We start from the raw sequence: 17,943 nt of genomic DNA, 5'->3' as shown, positions 1-17,943 counted from the left end.
TTTTTTAAGTTACATAATTTTTTAAAATGTGTAACTTGGCAGGTATTGCATAGCTGCAGCCTTGCAGGTGGGAGAGCTCTTGGTGGAGTTGCACTCCTTGACAAATGATAAGATGGATTTCCTTGTCATCTGTGTTGCTCCAAGACACTCTTGTTTTGTTCTTTTTTTGTTGGCCGTTAGTGATTCCTGTGTGGTTTGCCTCCACTGGGGCGACGCGCTGAATGCTTGACCATATCTGTGCTGCACAGGCTTGTTTTATTTCCTCTCCATATAGAAGCTTGTTGCATAACTTTAGCATGAGGTTCTAATCATGTTGGGCTTTTGCAGAAGCCTCTTGGTGCTAGTCAGTATCCTTTGTTTTGGGGAGAGATGCTACTTGAATTTGTCCTTAAGGGAGAACATGGTAATCTGAATGTGGAAGAACAAGCTGTCTTGTGTTGGTCATGTGATTAACATCAAGCAGTCAGATATAAACGTGGCGCACAGGTGTTGTACTTTCAACTCCCGTATATATATTTTTTAATGCGCTGTGCGCACTGCACTATGGGTCTTGAAATGCAACAAGGTTTGTGCATGTTCTTTTGTAGCATTATTCCTGTTGGGTTTTGTTCACTAAAGCAATATGGTTTGAATTTGAGTCCCCTTTGCTTCATCACATGAGAACAAGTGCCATAGATTTCACAAGAAGTGAAGCATTAGTTTTTCTTGGGAAATGATTTTAATACAATCAGTAACATTTAAACTTTAAGCCTTGCGGGTCCCCTCAACACCTACATGGCAAACTGCGGGGGAAGGCTCAAGCACCAGGACTCCAGCTTGTTGGCTGGTTCAGTCCTGTTTCATGAACCTGTTTGCTATTTGGTGTAGCCTGTGGTGATGGGAGGTGTATTCGAAGCACTAAAAACAAAGCATTTAAGATATGATATGATATGGATATGAACATGCAGGCATTCACTTTCAGGTCAAGGTAATACCTGAAGCCTGCCATTTTTCTGTCCCCCCCCCTTTGTGCTTGATGTCGAACTTGCACTGCTGTTAAATTGTGCTCAAAAGCGAAAGAGTTTAACAAAGTGTCTAAAGACTGCTTTTCTTTGAGGTGGATAGGAAGCGGCCTCCCCGTTATGCATTTTAAAGGTTGTAGTGGGTGTGTGCATGTGATGGTACTTCCTGCATAATAGTGTTAACGGCCATTTGAAAGATGACAAAACAAAGCTGAAGACTTGGATATTTGTAATAGAGCCATGTAAATAATGAAATGTATAAAACATTGTAGCATATTGTACATTGTGCAGGGTTATTTCAGCCTTGCTGATAAAGTATTTTTAGTAATAACACTGAATGTAAGTCATGCTGAAGACACGTGGCTTGGTTTGAAATGCTGAAATTATTTTTGTTTTAAAAAAAAAAAAAAAAAAGAAAAAAAAAAGCCTACAGCACATCAAATCCCCTGCACTGTGTGATTTGTTGCTGGTGATCTTGCACATAGTTCTTGTATTTTGTATAATGCACAGTGCAGAGGGTGAAAACAAGCTTTAAGTGCAACAAAAAGGCAAAAAAAGAGAAAATTAAGATTTGAAGGGACTTGTACACCCCCACACCCCCAAAATATATTATAATATATAATATTTTGTCATAGATGTATATTATAAACCTTTCCCCAAAAATTTGTTAAGCCGCAGCTGTTTGTACCCAGACTTAAGTCTTTCCTCCGCAGGCGCACGTGTGGATACATGCTGCTGTACAACTGTAGTTCACTGTTCCAAGTACTGGTGTTGGATTTTTTTTTTATTTTATTTTATTTTTTTTACATTATTTTTTTGTATCTTTCCTAATGTGAGTGTGTAAAAGTCTCTGCCATTTTCCCTGATGATTGGATTGAATTTGTCCCAATCTTTTTAAATGTCACTGTGAAAAAGAAATGTAAAGCCCATTTTATTGTAATTGGTGGATACTAAAATATTTTTGAAAGCACTGTAATTTGGTTTAAAAAAAATAAACTCCCTTTCCTTTTGCCCCCCCAACATTGTTTTAAACTACCTACAAGTCATACACTTAGTTATTTGATTTAAAGTTTTAATGTAGGTTAAATATTGAATTAACATTTAATAATGGTAATATTACATAACCTGCTACCGTTTATCAAAAAGCTTATAGCTAGTATAGAAAAATATGGGTATGAATATTTTGTTGAGTAAATTAGTGTTGTGATTGCTGTTGTGACAGATGTGCAGTGTTGCTGTAGATTAGCTCTAAACTATTCAAAGGTGTAATCTTTGAAGAACACACCCATGTCTTCAGGGACGGAGGAAATGTTTTAGCTGAATTTAACTAAACAGCATTTGATCGTGTGTCTGGAGACACAATTGCTAAAAGGCTGAGGGGGACAATAGCACAGCTTTATATAAATCACTGAAGCAGCTGCCACACCATAATTAAAAGTACAATGACCATACAGCATTCACTTACTTTAGTAGGTTAGACCACGTTCTAAAGATTTGTCCATAGTGCTTGTGTTGTGTGATTAAGATTTGTGGATTTGTTTATAGCTCAAAGAAAAATAAGATAACAATCCATGGCATCATCAATTAAAATAATTCTTTCCTTTTGTAGACTATACGAGTCCACAAGTAGACTAGTTATTGTAGGGCTAACATCAGCTATCTTATCAGGAGCATCAGTCTACTCTCATTTGACTTGATAGTGCTGCCACTTTTGCTGTTGGGATCGAACTGATTGAAATCAAACTGCTTTTTTGTGTGTGTATTAATTTTAGTTTAATGGGTCTCATCATTATACTTTTTTTTTTATACACACTCCCGAGGGTAGGTTAGCACCCCCACTTCCCAGCATGTCTTGACACCCATGCGAGGCAATAACATGAACGCCACTATTTGTGTATGTGTATATAAGGGATGTGTTCTCTTTAAATACATCTGTATTCCACACACCTTATATTCTAATATTAATATTAACTTGCAAACGTCTGGGAAAAAAAAACGTTTTGATGAGTTGCACTTTTGGTCAAGGATTAAATCTGTCCAAGTGCCAAAGCAAACCTTGTGTGAAGTAGGCCACACGTCTACAGTACGGACCTCAGACATTTTGGTTCTGGTTACAGCCCTGAGCATTGGTCCTAGAATTTGATGGTAATGTCAATAATAACTTCTATTGCATTTTTTGTAAATTGTAACTATTCTATGTCCAGTGAGGTATTTGTCCTGGTTGTCCTTGTAGTTTTTGGGTCAAGTGAGGAAGGTGGTACACAGGAGGCAGTAATAGCACACATGAAAACAGTTTCACATCCCACATTTTATACTCATACCTTTCAGTGATCTGTGCTGTGTAGTGGTGGCTTTTTCTCTCGCTCTCGCTCTCTCGAACTGGCTTTGACAACCCACTGGCAGAGAAATTGGCATGTAAATGGGCTGCTGTTAACCACACATGGGTGCAACCAACTTTAATTCACTGGGGCCGTCTCTGGCCCCTGCTGGGCCATCACCCTGCTACCGTATTCATCCTCATCCTCATCCTGCACTCTCCTCTTCCTTCCCCACTATTTCTATCACCCTTTTCCATATTAAAACAGTTGGCATCAAACTTACATTTTCCACACCCATAAATTGATTATTTTGTAATCTTTATAAACAGCTTGTTTATGGTTATGCTGTCAATTCTTCATATACCGTTTTAATATATTACACTGGGAGTAGCTATTAGTTCTGCCTAAATGCAACTGTAATCTCTCTATCATGCCTGCCATTTGATCTCTCTATCATGCCTGCCATAGGTTGGGGACATTTTCAGGTAGTGAGGGCTGAATTTAATTTGAAACCGTCACTGGGCGCGGCCCTCCTCTCACTCTTCCTCGCCGTTGATCTCTCCTACTACTTCCCTTCATGGATAGAAATAAAGTGGCAATCCTAGGCATCCTTTTCCTGAGGTCATATGCTCAAACCAAATAAATGTGGTATGATGCCTCCTCTTGTTTGCGTGCACCTCTCTTGTTATTTCCTTGAGCTGTTTCGGAAGAAAGGTTTGATGGCACTGGCTAGGCCGTGCTGTCTAAATGGAACCCACACCATCTGGTTCTCTTTCTGTTATTCCTTAAGTATGATCCTCCATTTAGTAATTCTGCTGAGATCAGTGAGAATGAGCTATTTAAGGGTTGTAAGATGAAATGGTGTAGTTCAGTTCTCAACCCTCTGCCTGCCTTGCATTTTAAAATGTGTTGAGGTTTTTTTTGCCCTCTTATTAGGACAATTATCAACAAGGCTTCTGTATTTCAATGAGGTATCATCTCTTTTGAAGTTGGTATCTTAGTCGGTGAAAATAAGGTGTGGAAGTTGCGGTAAAAGCACCTTATCTAGCCTCGATTTTACCTCAGCCTTAGCAGTCACATCTGATTTATTATTTATATGCTTCTATTTTCCATCATTATCACATCTTTTTTTCTGTTATGCTAATGAAACGTGTCTTTACTTCCAAACACTACTTCCAAACTTCACAGCTTGCTTTAGGTTTATTACCCCACTTACATACATGACATGATGAGCATATTTGAGGCCTTGCTTACTGGTAATACAGTCGAGATGTCTGGAACCATGTAATCAGTTATTTGATCTAAAATATTACCATTTCCTAATCTTGGGATTATGACGGACTTGACACTTTTGATTTAATTATTGCAAGGCCTATTTTGTCTCCTTAGAAATGTATCAGGAATCAAGTATTCAGTGTTCTTTTCTGATGCAGAGAAGCTGATACATGAATGTATATCCTGGAGGTTAGACTCCTGTAATGCTCTGTTGGGTGGACTTACTAAAAAATATCCTGCAACTGCATTATGTCTCACATTGTGCCACAAAGTCTAATGACAACACATTTCTCTACATATATTACTCTGCTTTCAGAATTCTTACACTGGTTTACAATCGTTTTGAATTAATTTAAAAATCCCAATACTTTTATTATTATTATTATTATTATTATTATTATTATTATTATTATTATTATTTTACAAATGTAGGACTATGTTATGTCCACTGGTGTTTTTGGTGTGTTGTTTATCTGTTTTGTGTTTTCCAGATACTCACTCGATTTCAGATTCCAGTTTCATATCCTGTCTGTTTATTCCTATTTCCCCTGCACCTCTTCGTTGATGTCATCATCCCAGGATCATGCCCAGATTCCTCATCCAGATTCCTTCATCAGCCTTCATGTACTGAAAGCTGTTAGTGGCTGGAGAATTTGCATTTTGGGACATCATCGGAATTCAGAGGTTGGAAACCGTTGGCTTTTATGTGCACCACCCCCTTCAGACTGACGACTGGTAGAGCTCACACCAGAAGCCCACATTTGGGAATGGGCAGCCAGTCCCGATGGCTGGTAGGTGCTGGAGGAATGGGTAGCATGACTAGCTGCTCACTACCATGAATGATTCAAATCTCTTGTTTGCCTACTGTTACATACCTTTGCTTTGTTTTGAAAGCTCTCTTAGCTCGCTACCTCTTGGGTTTGATTGCCTGGTTGTTTTATATTACTTGCATACAAATCTGTCACTTGGAAATTGTCACTTGGAAATTCTATATATCATAGACGTAGCTGCAAATTGTTTTGAGACAATTTGATTACGACTGGGTACATCTGAACACCAAACCCTACCCCACTGATCTCCACAGTAATAACAGCCAAGAGGGACAGGAAGAGATAGCGATTATCTTAATACTATGAAATTTCTTCACGTACACCCCCAGACAGCATGGAGACAACAGAGATGCTTTGTTCTGAGCAGGATTTAAAGTGGCAGAGAACAAAAGGTAAAACCGTTTAGATCCTAATCAGTGTACGCGCTATTTTGCAGCATGCATTGTTAAAGGACTGCAGTGACAGAAATGGATCTTTATACATTTTATGTAATCTTCAGTGTGTTTCCATGTTTTTTCTGTCTTGACTAGTGTTTTCTGTGTCACAATAAATCAAGTCAAAAGATTTTACTGCACTGTTAATTCCTGATGAGGCAGGTCATGGCTATGGCGCCATCTAGTGGTGGTGACTTTTAATAAAGTTTTACATTTAATCCCTGCTACTACATTGAATAAGAGACATGTTAAACTATTAGAAAAACCAACTGGGACATCTCAGCATATTATATGCAAGTAAATTTAAAATTTTTTATGCTTTCTCAGATGTCAACCCTGTTATGACTATCTGAAAGGAATAGGTTGCAATGAATTAATAGGATATTTCTTTAATGCACTTCATAAGTCACTAATAAATAACAACTGGTTTTGCAAAAAGTAAATATATTAAAACCTATTATAGTGTCTGTCTTTACATAAAGCAACACATACGCCAGCCTTCTTATTTGTTAAAGAAAATGAAGCAATATGATCAGATTTTAGAAAGAAATATGATTTATATATATATATATATATATATATATAATATTACAGGGTTGACAATGTCAACAGGGTTTATGTTTGTTGGAATTTTGTTTACTCTGATTTGAAATAATAGTGTTTTAAAGTATTTTGAAAAAAAACTCAGTTTAAAGGTTATGACCAAAAGAAATATGATACATTTTTGCAAGCAACAAATTTACTAAGGCTATCATCTTAGGCAATTATGAAATTCATAAGCAGCAATTTCACAAAATACTCTGCAGACAATTCATTAAACAATCATATTTCTAAAATATGTTAAAGTGTAACAATTTTAAATATTAAAATATATTTGAAAAATACAAATATTTTTATGTGTAAAATAGGAATTACTGATAGTTAGTGGCAGAAGGCGGGGAGAAACAGGTGTGGAGATGAAAGGATTCAGCTGCTGGATTGGTATTACACAACAGGGTTTCCCAGTTATATCCCTTGGGCATTTCTTCTCTGCAGCTCAAGAAGAGGCTGAAAACCTGCTAATGATATGACTCAGGTGTACTGAAGTATTAATCTGAAGACTGGGGTTGGGAAACACTGGTCTACAGCATTACAGCTAACCTTTATTAATTAGCTATAGCTTTAAAATATAATAGATATATTTATCCATGAAAGTGTCTAAGATTCAAGCACACATCAAAATTCATATATGCATGTTTTTGTAGCCATTCAGTATAGAATATAAACCAAAATAAATCAGAAGAAAGAGGTATGCAAGAGTGACACTAGTCATATCACCTAGTGCTTCCTTTAAGGGCTTATATTATGAAAAAAAATGTCCTTGTTTTTCTAAAATATGAGTTTGGTTTGTGTACAGTGGTGTTAAAAACATCCATGAAAACATGGAAAACTATATCTGAAAAAATGTATCTGCCCATTTATATATATATATATATATATATATCTGTCCATTTAACCTACTGCATTCATGCTGAGTTCATAAGGAGTGTTTAAGCCCAGACTGCTTTTTGAATGAAGCACACTACAGGACAGAGTTCAAGTTCAAGTTTGGTTTATTTGTCACATACATAGTCATACACAGTATAACTCGCAGTGAAATGGTTGAGAGTCAGACACAGAGAAGTTGGAAAAACGGTAGTGTAAAAAGTCTCAGAGTCCAACCTTGAATACCCTGCCTGAATTTCATGTTAAATGGGTTTTGTCTGTTGCAGTAATACTGGTGGATGCTGTGGCAGCCTTCATACAACACTCCTGCTGGGCAGCTCTCCATCTTCTAGGTTTCAGTCTCTCTCTCTCTCTCTCTCTCTCTCTCTCTCTCTCTCTCTCTCTCTGTTTATAAATGCTCTTATTTTTCCCTTCCTGCCTCCAGTTCACCCTCTTTTTTCAAATATCGATGCCTTCTCTCAGGGTCAGCATCCATACTTACCCAGATAGCTGAGTAGATGATTAGCGTACCAAATTACCATAGCTAGCTGGCTATGAAGCACATATTCCTATAAGATTTTAATAACAATTTCATACATTTTTGAATTTCACAAATCTTTTATTCTTTTCTGCATGATTTAGGTGTAACAGGGTTGACAGGTTCTGCTTGTCCTCATGTGTCATATGTACAAAAACGATTAAAAAGGTAACAGGGAAAAAGCTAACTTACCCTTTTTTTTTTTTTTTTGGTATTTGCTCATTTTAACATAAAAACTGTTAGTTGTTTTCTGTTGATTAAGCTCAGGAACATGCAATTTGACTAGATTAGTGACATCTGAAAATTTTTGAATATCCAAAAAAATAAAAATAAACTAACATGATGAATGTCTTTGCTGACAAAGTGTAGAAACAGATTAGTGGTTGTTTTATGTATTTGCAAGCCACATAAGTGTGATTCCTTAAAATGTTCATGGGACAGAGAACGTCCTCAAATGCTGAAATGACCAGGAAACACAGGTGTGGGGAAGACAATGTTGGTTTCATCATCAGACCTCTTAGTAAGAGCGTGTTGGGGAGGTGGATTGTTCAGGTTGTGAAAGTGAAAATCCTCCCCCAGCATGAAGTGGACAAATAGATCAACCAGTTGATACACATGGCATGACTTCATTTTTGAACAGACGTGTAGTGTAAACGTTGAACGATAGGAGTGCTTAAGTGTGCTTAATTGTGCTTAAAGTGCTTAATTCATAATTTAGTAAATAAAAAGAGCACTAAAGGTAAATTCAGATTTGTTGTGCCAAAGCAAAAAGCAGCTTTGAAGAGTTTGTGTGGCGAGATGTGTATGTATGTAGGTGTAAGACACTGAACAATAGAACAAAATAGTATTATTTAAATTCACATAAAACTCTGAATTTAGATCTACAGTTCTTGTCATGCCATTCAAAGACTTGATCCTTTGTTTCTATGGCACCACAGTAGTGAGATAGGTGATGCTCTGGTTGTATCCCTCCATGCCAGTTGGTCCAGTGTGACACAGCCATCCCATTGGACCAAATCCAGAACCCAAAGAGTCGGCTCTGTCTAAGCCCCACCCACACAGGCCCAGAGACATTATTCCTTCTTAGTTCAGACTCCACCTCTTTCTGGTCAAGGTCAGACTCAATGCGTAGGAGACCAGTCCTGTTATTTTCCTTACAGTAGTCCAGAGCTCTCTCCCAGCTCATACTGTCATCACTGACGTGAATGGATGCTGAAAGAGACATAAACATCCCAGCCGAAGAGGATGGTTTAGAGTGACACCAGAGACATTTCTTTAGATAATATAATTATCTAGACTGCAGAGAACATTTTGTGTTAGTAAAATCACGACTTACTGCTGTAGCACAGAGCATATGCAGGATCATTACACTCTGCTGGAGACCATTCTTCTTTCACCAGTTCTACGCAGCTAAATGGCTGAGAGTTATTACCTCTCCAGTTCCTGTAGCCAGAGAGTCCTCCATCAGCCCACTCCCAGTCATCACACAGCAGGCCGATCCAGAAGGACATGATGCTGTTCTTTCCTTTCAGCTTCACCTCTTCATTTTGCTCCTGATCTTTAATGCTGACCAGATCCGTGTAGATTTCCCTGCAGTATTGCTGAGCATCATACCAGGCCATTTTCTCAAGCACTAAGTGATAACTGAGCATGGATCTAATACCATCTGTAGAGGTCAAAGGTATACACAGTCTATTCAGTTAAATTTGTAATGTTTATATGAGCAAACAATTTCTAGTTGACAGTTCCAGTCAGGTCACTAGTTACCGTATTTATAGCACATGAAATCTCTTTTCTCTGTGCATTCAAATGTCTCCCATCCACCATCAGCTTTCATGGCAACACAGTTGGCCCCTGTTCCACAGGTCATGTTCCCTGTCATGTTTCTGAATGTAACTGCATCACCATTAGACCATTTACAACTGGGCTGATTGCGATAGAGCCCAATCCAGGCAGTACTGGGATAGACCATCTTCGTCAGATTAACCAATACAGTGTTTTCTTCCTCACTGTGCACAGTGACCAGGTCAGTGTAGTTTCTTCTGCACACTGCCTGAGCCTCAGACTGAGTCAGACTCACATCCCCAATGATGTGGAATGTTCTGAGACGACTTCGGACTGCAGCAGAAACCACTGTTGCAGAAAAGAGTGCAGCAAAGGTTCTCTTGTTGGTTACTCACTACGTTATGATTAGAAGCCATCAGGCATGTTCTCTAGTGCTGTGGGAATGTGTTCTGATACCTGTGAGATTACTGCGGTAGCACAGAGCAGAATTAATATAACTATTGCATGGCACTGAGATCCATTTGCTTGTTTCTATGCATACACAGTCTGATTCTGATCGAGGCTGACCAGTCCCCCAGTTCCTGTAGGCAGAGAGTCCTCCATCAGCCCACTCCCAGTCATCACACAGCAGGCCGATCCAGAACGGCGTGATGCTTTTCTTCCCGTTCAGCATCACCTCCTCGTTTTGCTTCTGATTTCTAATGCTGACCAGATCAGTGTAGTTAACCCTGCAGTATCGCTGAGCATCATACCAGGCCATTTTCTCAAGCACTAAATGATAACTGTGGTACATACCTGCAGCCATAAAATGATTAGACAAAACTATCTTTAACTATATATTTAGAATAAAAGGTTAAATCAATAAAGTAGTCAATATAGTTCAAACATCTTTATAGTTACCTTGTTCATAGCACATAAAATGATTTGCCGCTGTGCACTGATACCAATCCCAGGCACCATCAGCCTTCATTACACAGCACATCTGTGTCACAAGGTTTTCTGTCATGTTTCTGAATGTAACTGCCTCACCATTAGACCATTTATAACTGGGGTGCTTGCGATAGAGCCCAATCCAGGCAGTACTGGGATAGACCGTCTTCGTCAGATTAGCCAGTACAGTGTTTTCTTCCTTATTGTACACAGTGACGAGGTCAGTGTAGTTTCTTTTGCACGCTGCCTGAGCCTCAGACTGAGTCAGATTCTCAGTCCCAATGATGTGGAATGTTCTGAGATGACTTTGCACTGCAGCAGACAAAAAGACTGCAGAAAAAAGTTCTCTTATTAGTTACTCACAGAACACTGAAGATATGATTAGAAGCAATCAGTTCTCTAGAGATGTGCCAATGTGTTAGCAAAGAGCAGAATAAGAGAATGAGAGAAGACATGCATTTGCAGTCCCTGAACAGTGGCCCCTTTTGACTAAGTTGAATAAAACTTTAAAAAGCATAAATAAACCTGCTTTGTAAAAACAAGTTCATTGTGAACTGTATTCTACCCTGGTTCTTCAATACACTTTGCCCTCTTAACAACATGACTGTTTTTTGTTGTTTTGATTCATATCAAAGCATTTTTGCTAACTCACTCATGCAAGCAGTGCAACAGCTATTAGTCTTAAGCTCTCAGGATTCAGGAGCCAGCTAACGCTCATCACTCATTCTTTTGACCTTTATCACTCAGGGAATGTTTATTAGGTTGCTAGGATCCTCTATTACAGTGCTACTAATAATGACAGTCTACCAATCACAAACATGCTATGCTGCTGTACCGGGTTCCATATATAATTCACAGTTATTTTGCCCAGGTTTGTGCACTTTTGCACCACACCCATTCCCATACATTACGCTCATACAGTCATGTCCTGTGTATTTATTGTATTATAGATTTTGCATTTGGCATTGAGCAAGTCTTTCTGTTTAAAAACCCAAACAAATACAGCTAGGAAAGCTTGCTTTCCAATTCTTTCCTGCAACCCTAAATTCCCATTTACCACAATCTATAAGTTGATTAACCTTGCGCCTCATGCCCCATCAGAACTCTTAAATGACAAATGTAATGAATTTGCTGACTTTTAGGTAGCAGAATATTTTCCATTAGGGGCAACAAAGTAAACAAATCTTGCCTCGCCCTCGAACGCCGTGTCCACGGTGATGAGAGCAGCACTATGTCAGTATTCTCACCAATTGCTTTTAAAAGCAACCTCCACCTTGATCCACTACTTTCTAGGATTTCCATCGAAAAAAAAAAAATGCTAAGGTGTGTGACATTCTCTCAACAGACAACAGGGAGAAACGAATCCATGCTTATGCGTCAGCTTGTCTGGACTGCTGTGACGTTCTTTTCTCTGGCCCACCTGAGAACTCTATCTCTAGCTCGCGGACAGTGCATAATGCTGTGATGAGAATCCTGACATGCAAAAGATTCAGCATATTTCAGCTTTTCTCGGACAGCTGCATTGGCTGCCTGTGTGTTTCAGAATTGATCATTAAGATACTCTTAATGACCTTCAAATGCCTCCATGACACTATACCACAGTGCATTGGCTATTAGGTATGACCTGCATGAGCTCTCAGATCTACTGACAGTAATATTAGTTATACTCAAGAGGTGAATTCCTTGCCAGTTTCCTTGCCTAATGACCTGATGCCTCTTACTGACCTAGATACATTTAAGAGAAGAGTTACAGGGTATTTAATGTATTGTCTTCTTCGACTTCTGTACTTTTTTTCTAATATTTTTTCTTCATAAAAAATCATCTTAATTTCATCTTAATTTATTCCAGTTTATTTTTTCTTTGCTTTTTCTGTTTTATTTTAATTTTTTTTTTCATTCTTTTTAAATTTATTTTATTCCTATTGTTTTTTTCTATTTTATTTTATAAAAATGTCAAAACCCCACTTAAAACATGCTATACAAATAAAGCTTAATATTATAATTAGTAATAGTTAGTAGTTGTAGTAGTAGTAGTAGTAGTAGTAGTAGTAACAGTAGTAGTTTTAAGAAACTCAGTTTTGCTGCCTTAAATCCACCTTAAATATGCCTTAAATCTACATGGGTCATACACTTAATATTTAGAGCCAGCAGATTTTCAAAACTTATTATTAGTAGATTTGTACCTGAGAGGAGAAAGAGGAGGACATGGATGCTTGCCATGGCCACACGGAGTACTCACAACATCAAATTCCAAAGTGCAGTGAAATCCAACATCGGCTGTATCTGTCCGAGTCTGGGGAAGGACAATGATCACTGTCTGTTTTTACAGTGGTTAGCACAAATGGTATAACCAGCTTGGCTTAAAAAAAACAAACATGTAAATATGTTCCTAACAGAAGAGCTATGTGTTGTCAACTGAATAACTAATAGCCAAGAATATTAAAAAACATTAACAGAGTTAGTTAAAGAAAAACATAGACGTATTCCACCAGTCTTACCCGAAAAGATGCTTAGTATTGAATGGAGTAGTATTCTTCAATTAAAGCCCTTTAAAAACATTCTGTTCATCCTGTTGACATTTAACAGGTGACATCAGAAAGGTCACATGTTTAAAGCAGAAATGAGACGATAGGTATTGAGTTTTAAGAGCTTGCACAGGACAATTGTTGCTAGCGCAAAGTAAAAAAAAAATTAAAAGGCAAGATATGTTATCACTTGTCATACACATTGGCAATTCAAAGTGTATAAAAAAGACACATAAAAGAAAATGACAGGTGTTGCCTAGAGACCATTTGGCCATTACAGACCTCGTGGATTAATGATTAAACTGAGACTTATGAATATGCTACTTCCACATGTAGGAGGACATAATCCTGATAGCAGAATCTATAATGAAAAGTAGTGTTTGCGTATCCTTTCAGTAGCCTATTGATCATTTTATCCTTATTAACAGAGGCAATGCACAATATAAATAATCCAAAGAGTTTCAATCATTTAAAGGCATTCAGTTTTAACAAATAACCAATACCACATATAAAGAACTGCTATGTAATAAAGGATAAACACATAAACAACACATTACACTTCAATACAGTACACTATAGTACTCACTCATCAGTCTGCATGAAGTTATAGGCTAGCGGTTCATCAAATGCTATAAATGTGTTGATTACCGCTTTCTTCTTATAGGAACCCATTAAAAAGCAAACTATGATAATGAATGTGTATACATGGATAGGAGGTTCATCAAATATATTTCACACCATGAGTTTCTATCTGTAGCCTCAACTAAAGTTATAATGAAAAGCTATGTCAAAATGACTTTTGGTAGAATGGGCAGCATTTTGTTTGACCTTTTTTTTTTGGAACCTCAAAGCATTTTTGACTACTACAAATACATTCACAACCCACTTCATTAGAAACATTTGTTTGTTAAAAACACCTTAAAGGCGTACAGTCACAGACTTGTCCGTTTGTTGTTTGTTGTTTCTTACGTGCTGGATGGATGGATATTTTGGCATGGCAGAAAAAAATTAACAGCTGAATTTAACACATCCAACGGATTCATTAACATTATTTTTAAAGACATTCGTGATTTGCATTATTCAAATCCATCGATGACTAGCAGTTACGTGATGTTCTCTGTGAGCAGGTCTTGTTTCTTTTAGAAACATTTGCGTATTGTTTGCCTATCAGCAGTTTCTTCCTTTATACTGACTTCATTTCATGGCTCTGATATGTAATAAAATGTAAAACTCTTTTCATGGTTTTGCATTATATAAAGGACACACACATTATCATTAAGGACTGTGTTAAGAGGAGTATTGTTAACAGGAGTATTGTCTTTCCCCTTCAGTCAAAGAATAGGATAGATCTACTCTGATCCAGTACAGTTTGTCAGTGTGATTCAGGGTTAAATCAACATAGAGTTGAATTTCTGTTGAAGTGCTGTCAAATTTGCAAAATGCCATTAACTTACTTTTTTTCATTTCCCAAAGTCCTCTCACATACTGTTTATAATGACATATTTCAATCATACCTCAATATATCAATTGAATTAACTTAGTTAAACAATACATGCAGAAATAGAATTTAATATAATTGGTGTAATTTCATATGATAGATGTGTCTGTTCTGTAAAATATACCTATCAGAACATTAAACATTACTCAGGACAACAGTGTAAATTAGACTACTAACAGTTTTGTTCTATCCTTAGTATTATTATATATAGGCTACTTAATGTTTCTATTGTAAAGCATTTATTATTTTTGTTAAAACAATAAAAACAGCAAGCTTTGCTAAATGTGTGTTTAATGTTCTATCCTTTCATGGCTTTATATGTGATGGCTGGCTCCTGATTCACTACATGTTCATAAGAGAAAATACTCTAATTTGTCAACTTTGAAATAATGCAATTATTAAGAGGTCATACAGTTTTGAGACATTTGACATTTAAGTGATATTGTTCATGGGTGTACGCTCTTCTGTTATATACTGTATTAAAACAAGGTGGTTAGTTTGGTGTTGCATCACTTTAATTCAGAAAAGTTTAAATTTACACTCATCGGACACAAAGTGTTGGGATGTGTGGTGTGTAGGTATGTATGTGAATGACTGAAGAAGACTGCTGGGTTATTTCACTTCACATAAAGCTCTGAGTTCAAATGTACAGTCCTTGTCACACCACTCATAGCTTTGTTTTGTGTTTCTGTGGCACTGAAGTAGTGAGACAGGTGATGCTCGGGCTGTCTCGCTCCATGATTGGGCATGAATGGGTCAACACAGTTGGCTGGGAAACCCAGCAAGGAATGCGGTGGAGTCTCAATCAGGGTGGAACTCCTGGCAGTGGATTTGGAACACACACACAAACACACACACACACACACACACACACACACACACACACACACACACACACACACACATCTTTCCGTAACTCCCACAGTCCAAAAACATGGAGGTTAGGTTGACTGGATACTCTAAATTGTCCTGTGTGTATGTGTATATATATATATATATATATATATATATATATATATATATATATATATATATATATATATATATATATATATATATATATATATACACATACACACAGGACAATTTAGAGTATATATAGAGTATATATATATATATATATATATATATATATAAATGTGTGTGAATGTATACATGTCCAGTGATGGTTGGTGCTCTGTGTGTGTGTCCAGTGATGGTTGGTGCTGTGTGTGTGTGTGTAGTGATGGTTGGTGCTCTGTGTGTGTGTCCAGTGATGGTTGGTGCTCTGTGTGTGTGTCCAGTGATGGTTGGTGCTCTGTGTGTGTGTCCAGTGATGGTTGGTGCTCTGTGTGTATGTCCAGTGATGGTTGGTGCTCTGTGTGTGTGTCCAGTGATGGTTGGTGCTCTGTGTGTGTGTCCAGTGATGGTTGGTGCTCTGTGTGTGTGTCCAGTGATGGTTGGTGCTCTGTGTGTGTGTCCAGTGATGGTTGGTGCTCTGTGTGTGTGTCCAGTGATGGTTGGTGCTCTGTGTGTGTGTCCAGTGATGGTTGGTGCTCTGTGTGTGTGTCCAGTGATGGTTGGTGCTCTGTGTGTGTGTCCAGTGATGGTTGGTGCTCTGTGTGTGTGTCCAGTGATGGTTGGTGCTCTGTGTGTGTGTCCAGTGATGGTTGGTGCTCTGTGTGTGTGTCCAGTGATGGTTGGTGCTCTGTGTGTGTGTCCAGTGATGGTTGGTGCTCTGTGTGTGTGTCCAGTGATGGTTGGTGCTCTGTGTGTGTGTCCAGAGATGGTTGGTGCTGTGTGTGTGTGTCCAGTGATGGTTGGTGCTCTGTGTGTGTGTCCAGAGATGGTTGGTGCTCTGTGTGTGTGTCCAGAGATGGTTGGTGCTCTGTGTGTGTGTCCAGAGATGGTTGGTGCTCTGTATGTATGTCCAGAGATGGTTGGTGCTGTGTGTGTGTGTCCAGAGATGGTTGGTGCTCTGTGTGTGTGTCCAGAGATGGTTGGTGCTCTGTCCTGGTCTCAACCTCCTCCCCTTCCCCTGCAGCCGATGCAGTACCCCCGGGGGCTGTGGTTTCTGATTGAGAGTATGCTGTGCAAAAATTGGTTGCCACTTGTGTGTGTCAAATGCTGATATGCTTGTAAAGCATACTTGAATTTGAGAAAGGTGCTATATAAATGTAACTAATAATAATAATAATAATAATAATAATAATAACAGATGGTGCAGTGTGACACAGCCATCTCATTGGACCAAATCCAGAACTCAAAGAGTAGGCTCTGTCTAAGCCCCACCCACACAGGCCCACTTTTTTCTGGTAGAGGTCAGACTCAATGCGTAGGAGACCAGTCTTGTTACCTTCCTTACTGTAGTCCAGAGCTCTCTCCCAGCTCATACTGCCATGGATAAACATAAACATCCCAGCAGAAGAGGATGGTTTAGAGTGACACCAGAGATAGTTCTTTAGATAATATAATTATCTAGACTGCAGAGAACATTTTGTGTTAGTAAAATCACGACTTACTGCTGTAGCACAGAGCATATGCAGGATCATTACACTCTGCTGGAGACCATTCTTCTTTCACCAGTTCTACGCAGCTAAATGGCTGAGAGTTATCACCTCCCCAGTTCCTGTAGCCAGAGAGTCCTCCATCAGCCCACTCCCAGACATCACACAGCAGGCCGATCCAGAAGGACATGATGCTGTTCTTTCCTTTCAGCTTCACCTCTTCATTTTGCTCCTGATCTTTAATGCTGACCAGATCCGTGTAGATTTCCCTGCAGTATTGCTGAGCATCATACCAGGCCATTTTCTCAAGCACTACATGATAACTGAGGGAAGTGATAATATAGACTTGTTATTCACCTGTAACCATGGTTATGGGTGTAATTGATATCAGTACCAAATATCAGATGCATTCAAATACATTGATATCAGATGCGTTCATCAATAGTGACCTTCTTTATAACACAAAATAATTTTTGTTTGTGTTACTGTGCCATGTCTCATTCTCCTGCCATGTTTCTGAATGTAACTTCATTACTATTTACAACTGGGCTGGTTGCGATAGAGGCCAATGCAACCATATTAGTCAGATTAGTCACTACGGTGATTAGAGCAAACGAGATATGTAAAATCTGCCAGGATTAATCATTACCACTAGAGGGAAGTAATGAGTCAAGTATGGCAAGAGCAAACATAAATCTTACCAGTCCATTACTAGTCCATTTCCATAAATTCACTGCATTATTGGCAAGTGCTTTTTATTCATTTATTTATTGCTGCTTTAAAAATGTAGCATTAAACATTCAGTTTCAGCCTTAAACGTGTTGCACATCCTAAATTGATAACATTGAGAAAAAATAAC

The 17,943-nt window shown here is 38.2% G+C and overlaps 3 protein-coding genes across 5 annotated transcripts in view; 1 reads left to right on the top strand and 2 right to left on the bottom strand.

The window, feature by feature from the left end:
- Positions 1–2,021, top strand: part of pnrc2 (proline-rich nuclear receptor coactivator 2) — a 3,973-nt gene extending 1,952 nt beyond the window's left edge. For all 3 annotated transcript variants that reach the window (XM_027012556.3, XM_081723717.1, XM_027012558.3), the window contains exon 3: positions 1–2,021. This exon is cut by the window's left edge and continues 656 nt beyond it. The gene's annotated coding sequence lies outside the window, so the exon portion shown is untranslated.
- A 5,490-nt stretch (positions 2,022–7,511) lies between these two features.
- Positions 7,512–12,871, bottom strand: LOC113578981 (C-type mannose receptor 2-like). The gene is made up of 6 exons (XM_081723414.1): positions 12,759–12,871; positions 10,546–10,905; positions 10,102–10,440; positions 9,628–9,993; positions 9,197–9,526; positions 7,512–9,072 (listed from the first exon to the last, which is right to left on the bottom strand). The coding sequence occupies exons 1-6, from the start codon at positions 12,793–12,795 to the stop codon at positions 8,708–8,710; spliced, it is 1,797 nt and encodes a 598-aa protein (XP_081579540.1). The 5' UTR covers positions 12,796–12,871; the 3' UTR covers positions 7,512–8,707.
- A 4,217-nt stretch (positions 12,872–17,088) lies between these two features.
- Positions 17,089–17,385, bottom strand: LOC145659821 (L-selectin-like). Its single transcript, XM_081723124.1, has one exon. The coding sequence runs from the start codon at positions 17,383–17,385 to the stop codon at positions 17,089–17,091; it is 297 nt and encodes a 98-aa protein (XP_081579250.1).
- Between the last annotated feature and the right edge of the window lie 558 nt (positions 17,386–17,943).

Source organism: Electrophorus electricus, chromosome 11 (assembly GCF_041902795.1).
Source record: "Electrophorus electricus isolate QZ-2024a chromosome 11, ASM4190279v1, whole genome shotgun sequence".
In the NCBI taxonomy this organism is placed as follows: domain Eukaryota; kingdom Metazoa; phylum Chordata; class Actinopteri; order Gymnotiformes; family Gymnotidae; genus Electrophorus; species Electrophorus electricus.
Note: the sequence above shows the minus strand (reverse complement) of the source record. Positions and strands in the feature narration are given on the sequence as shown.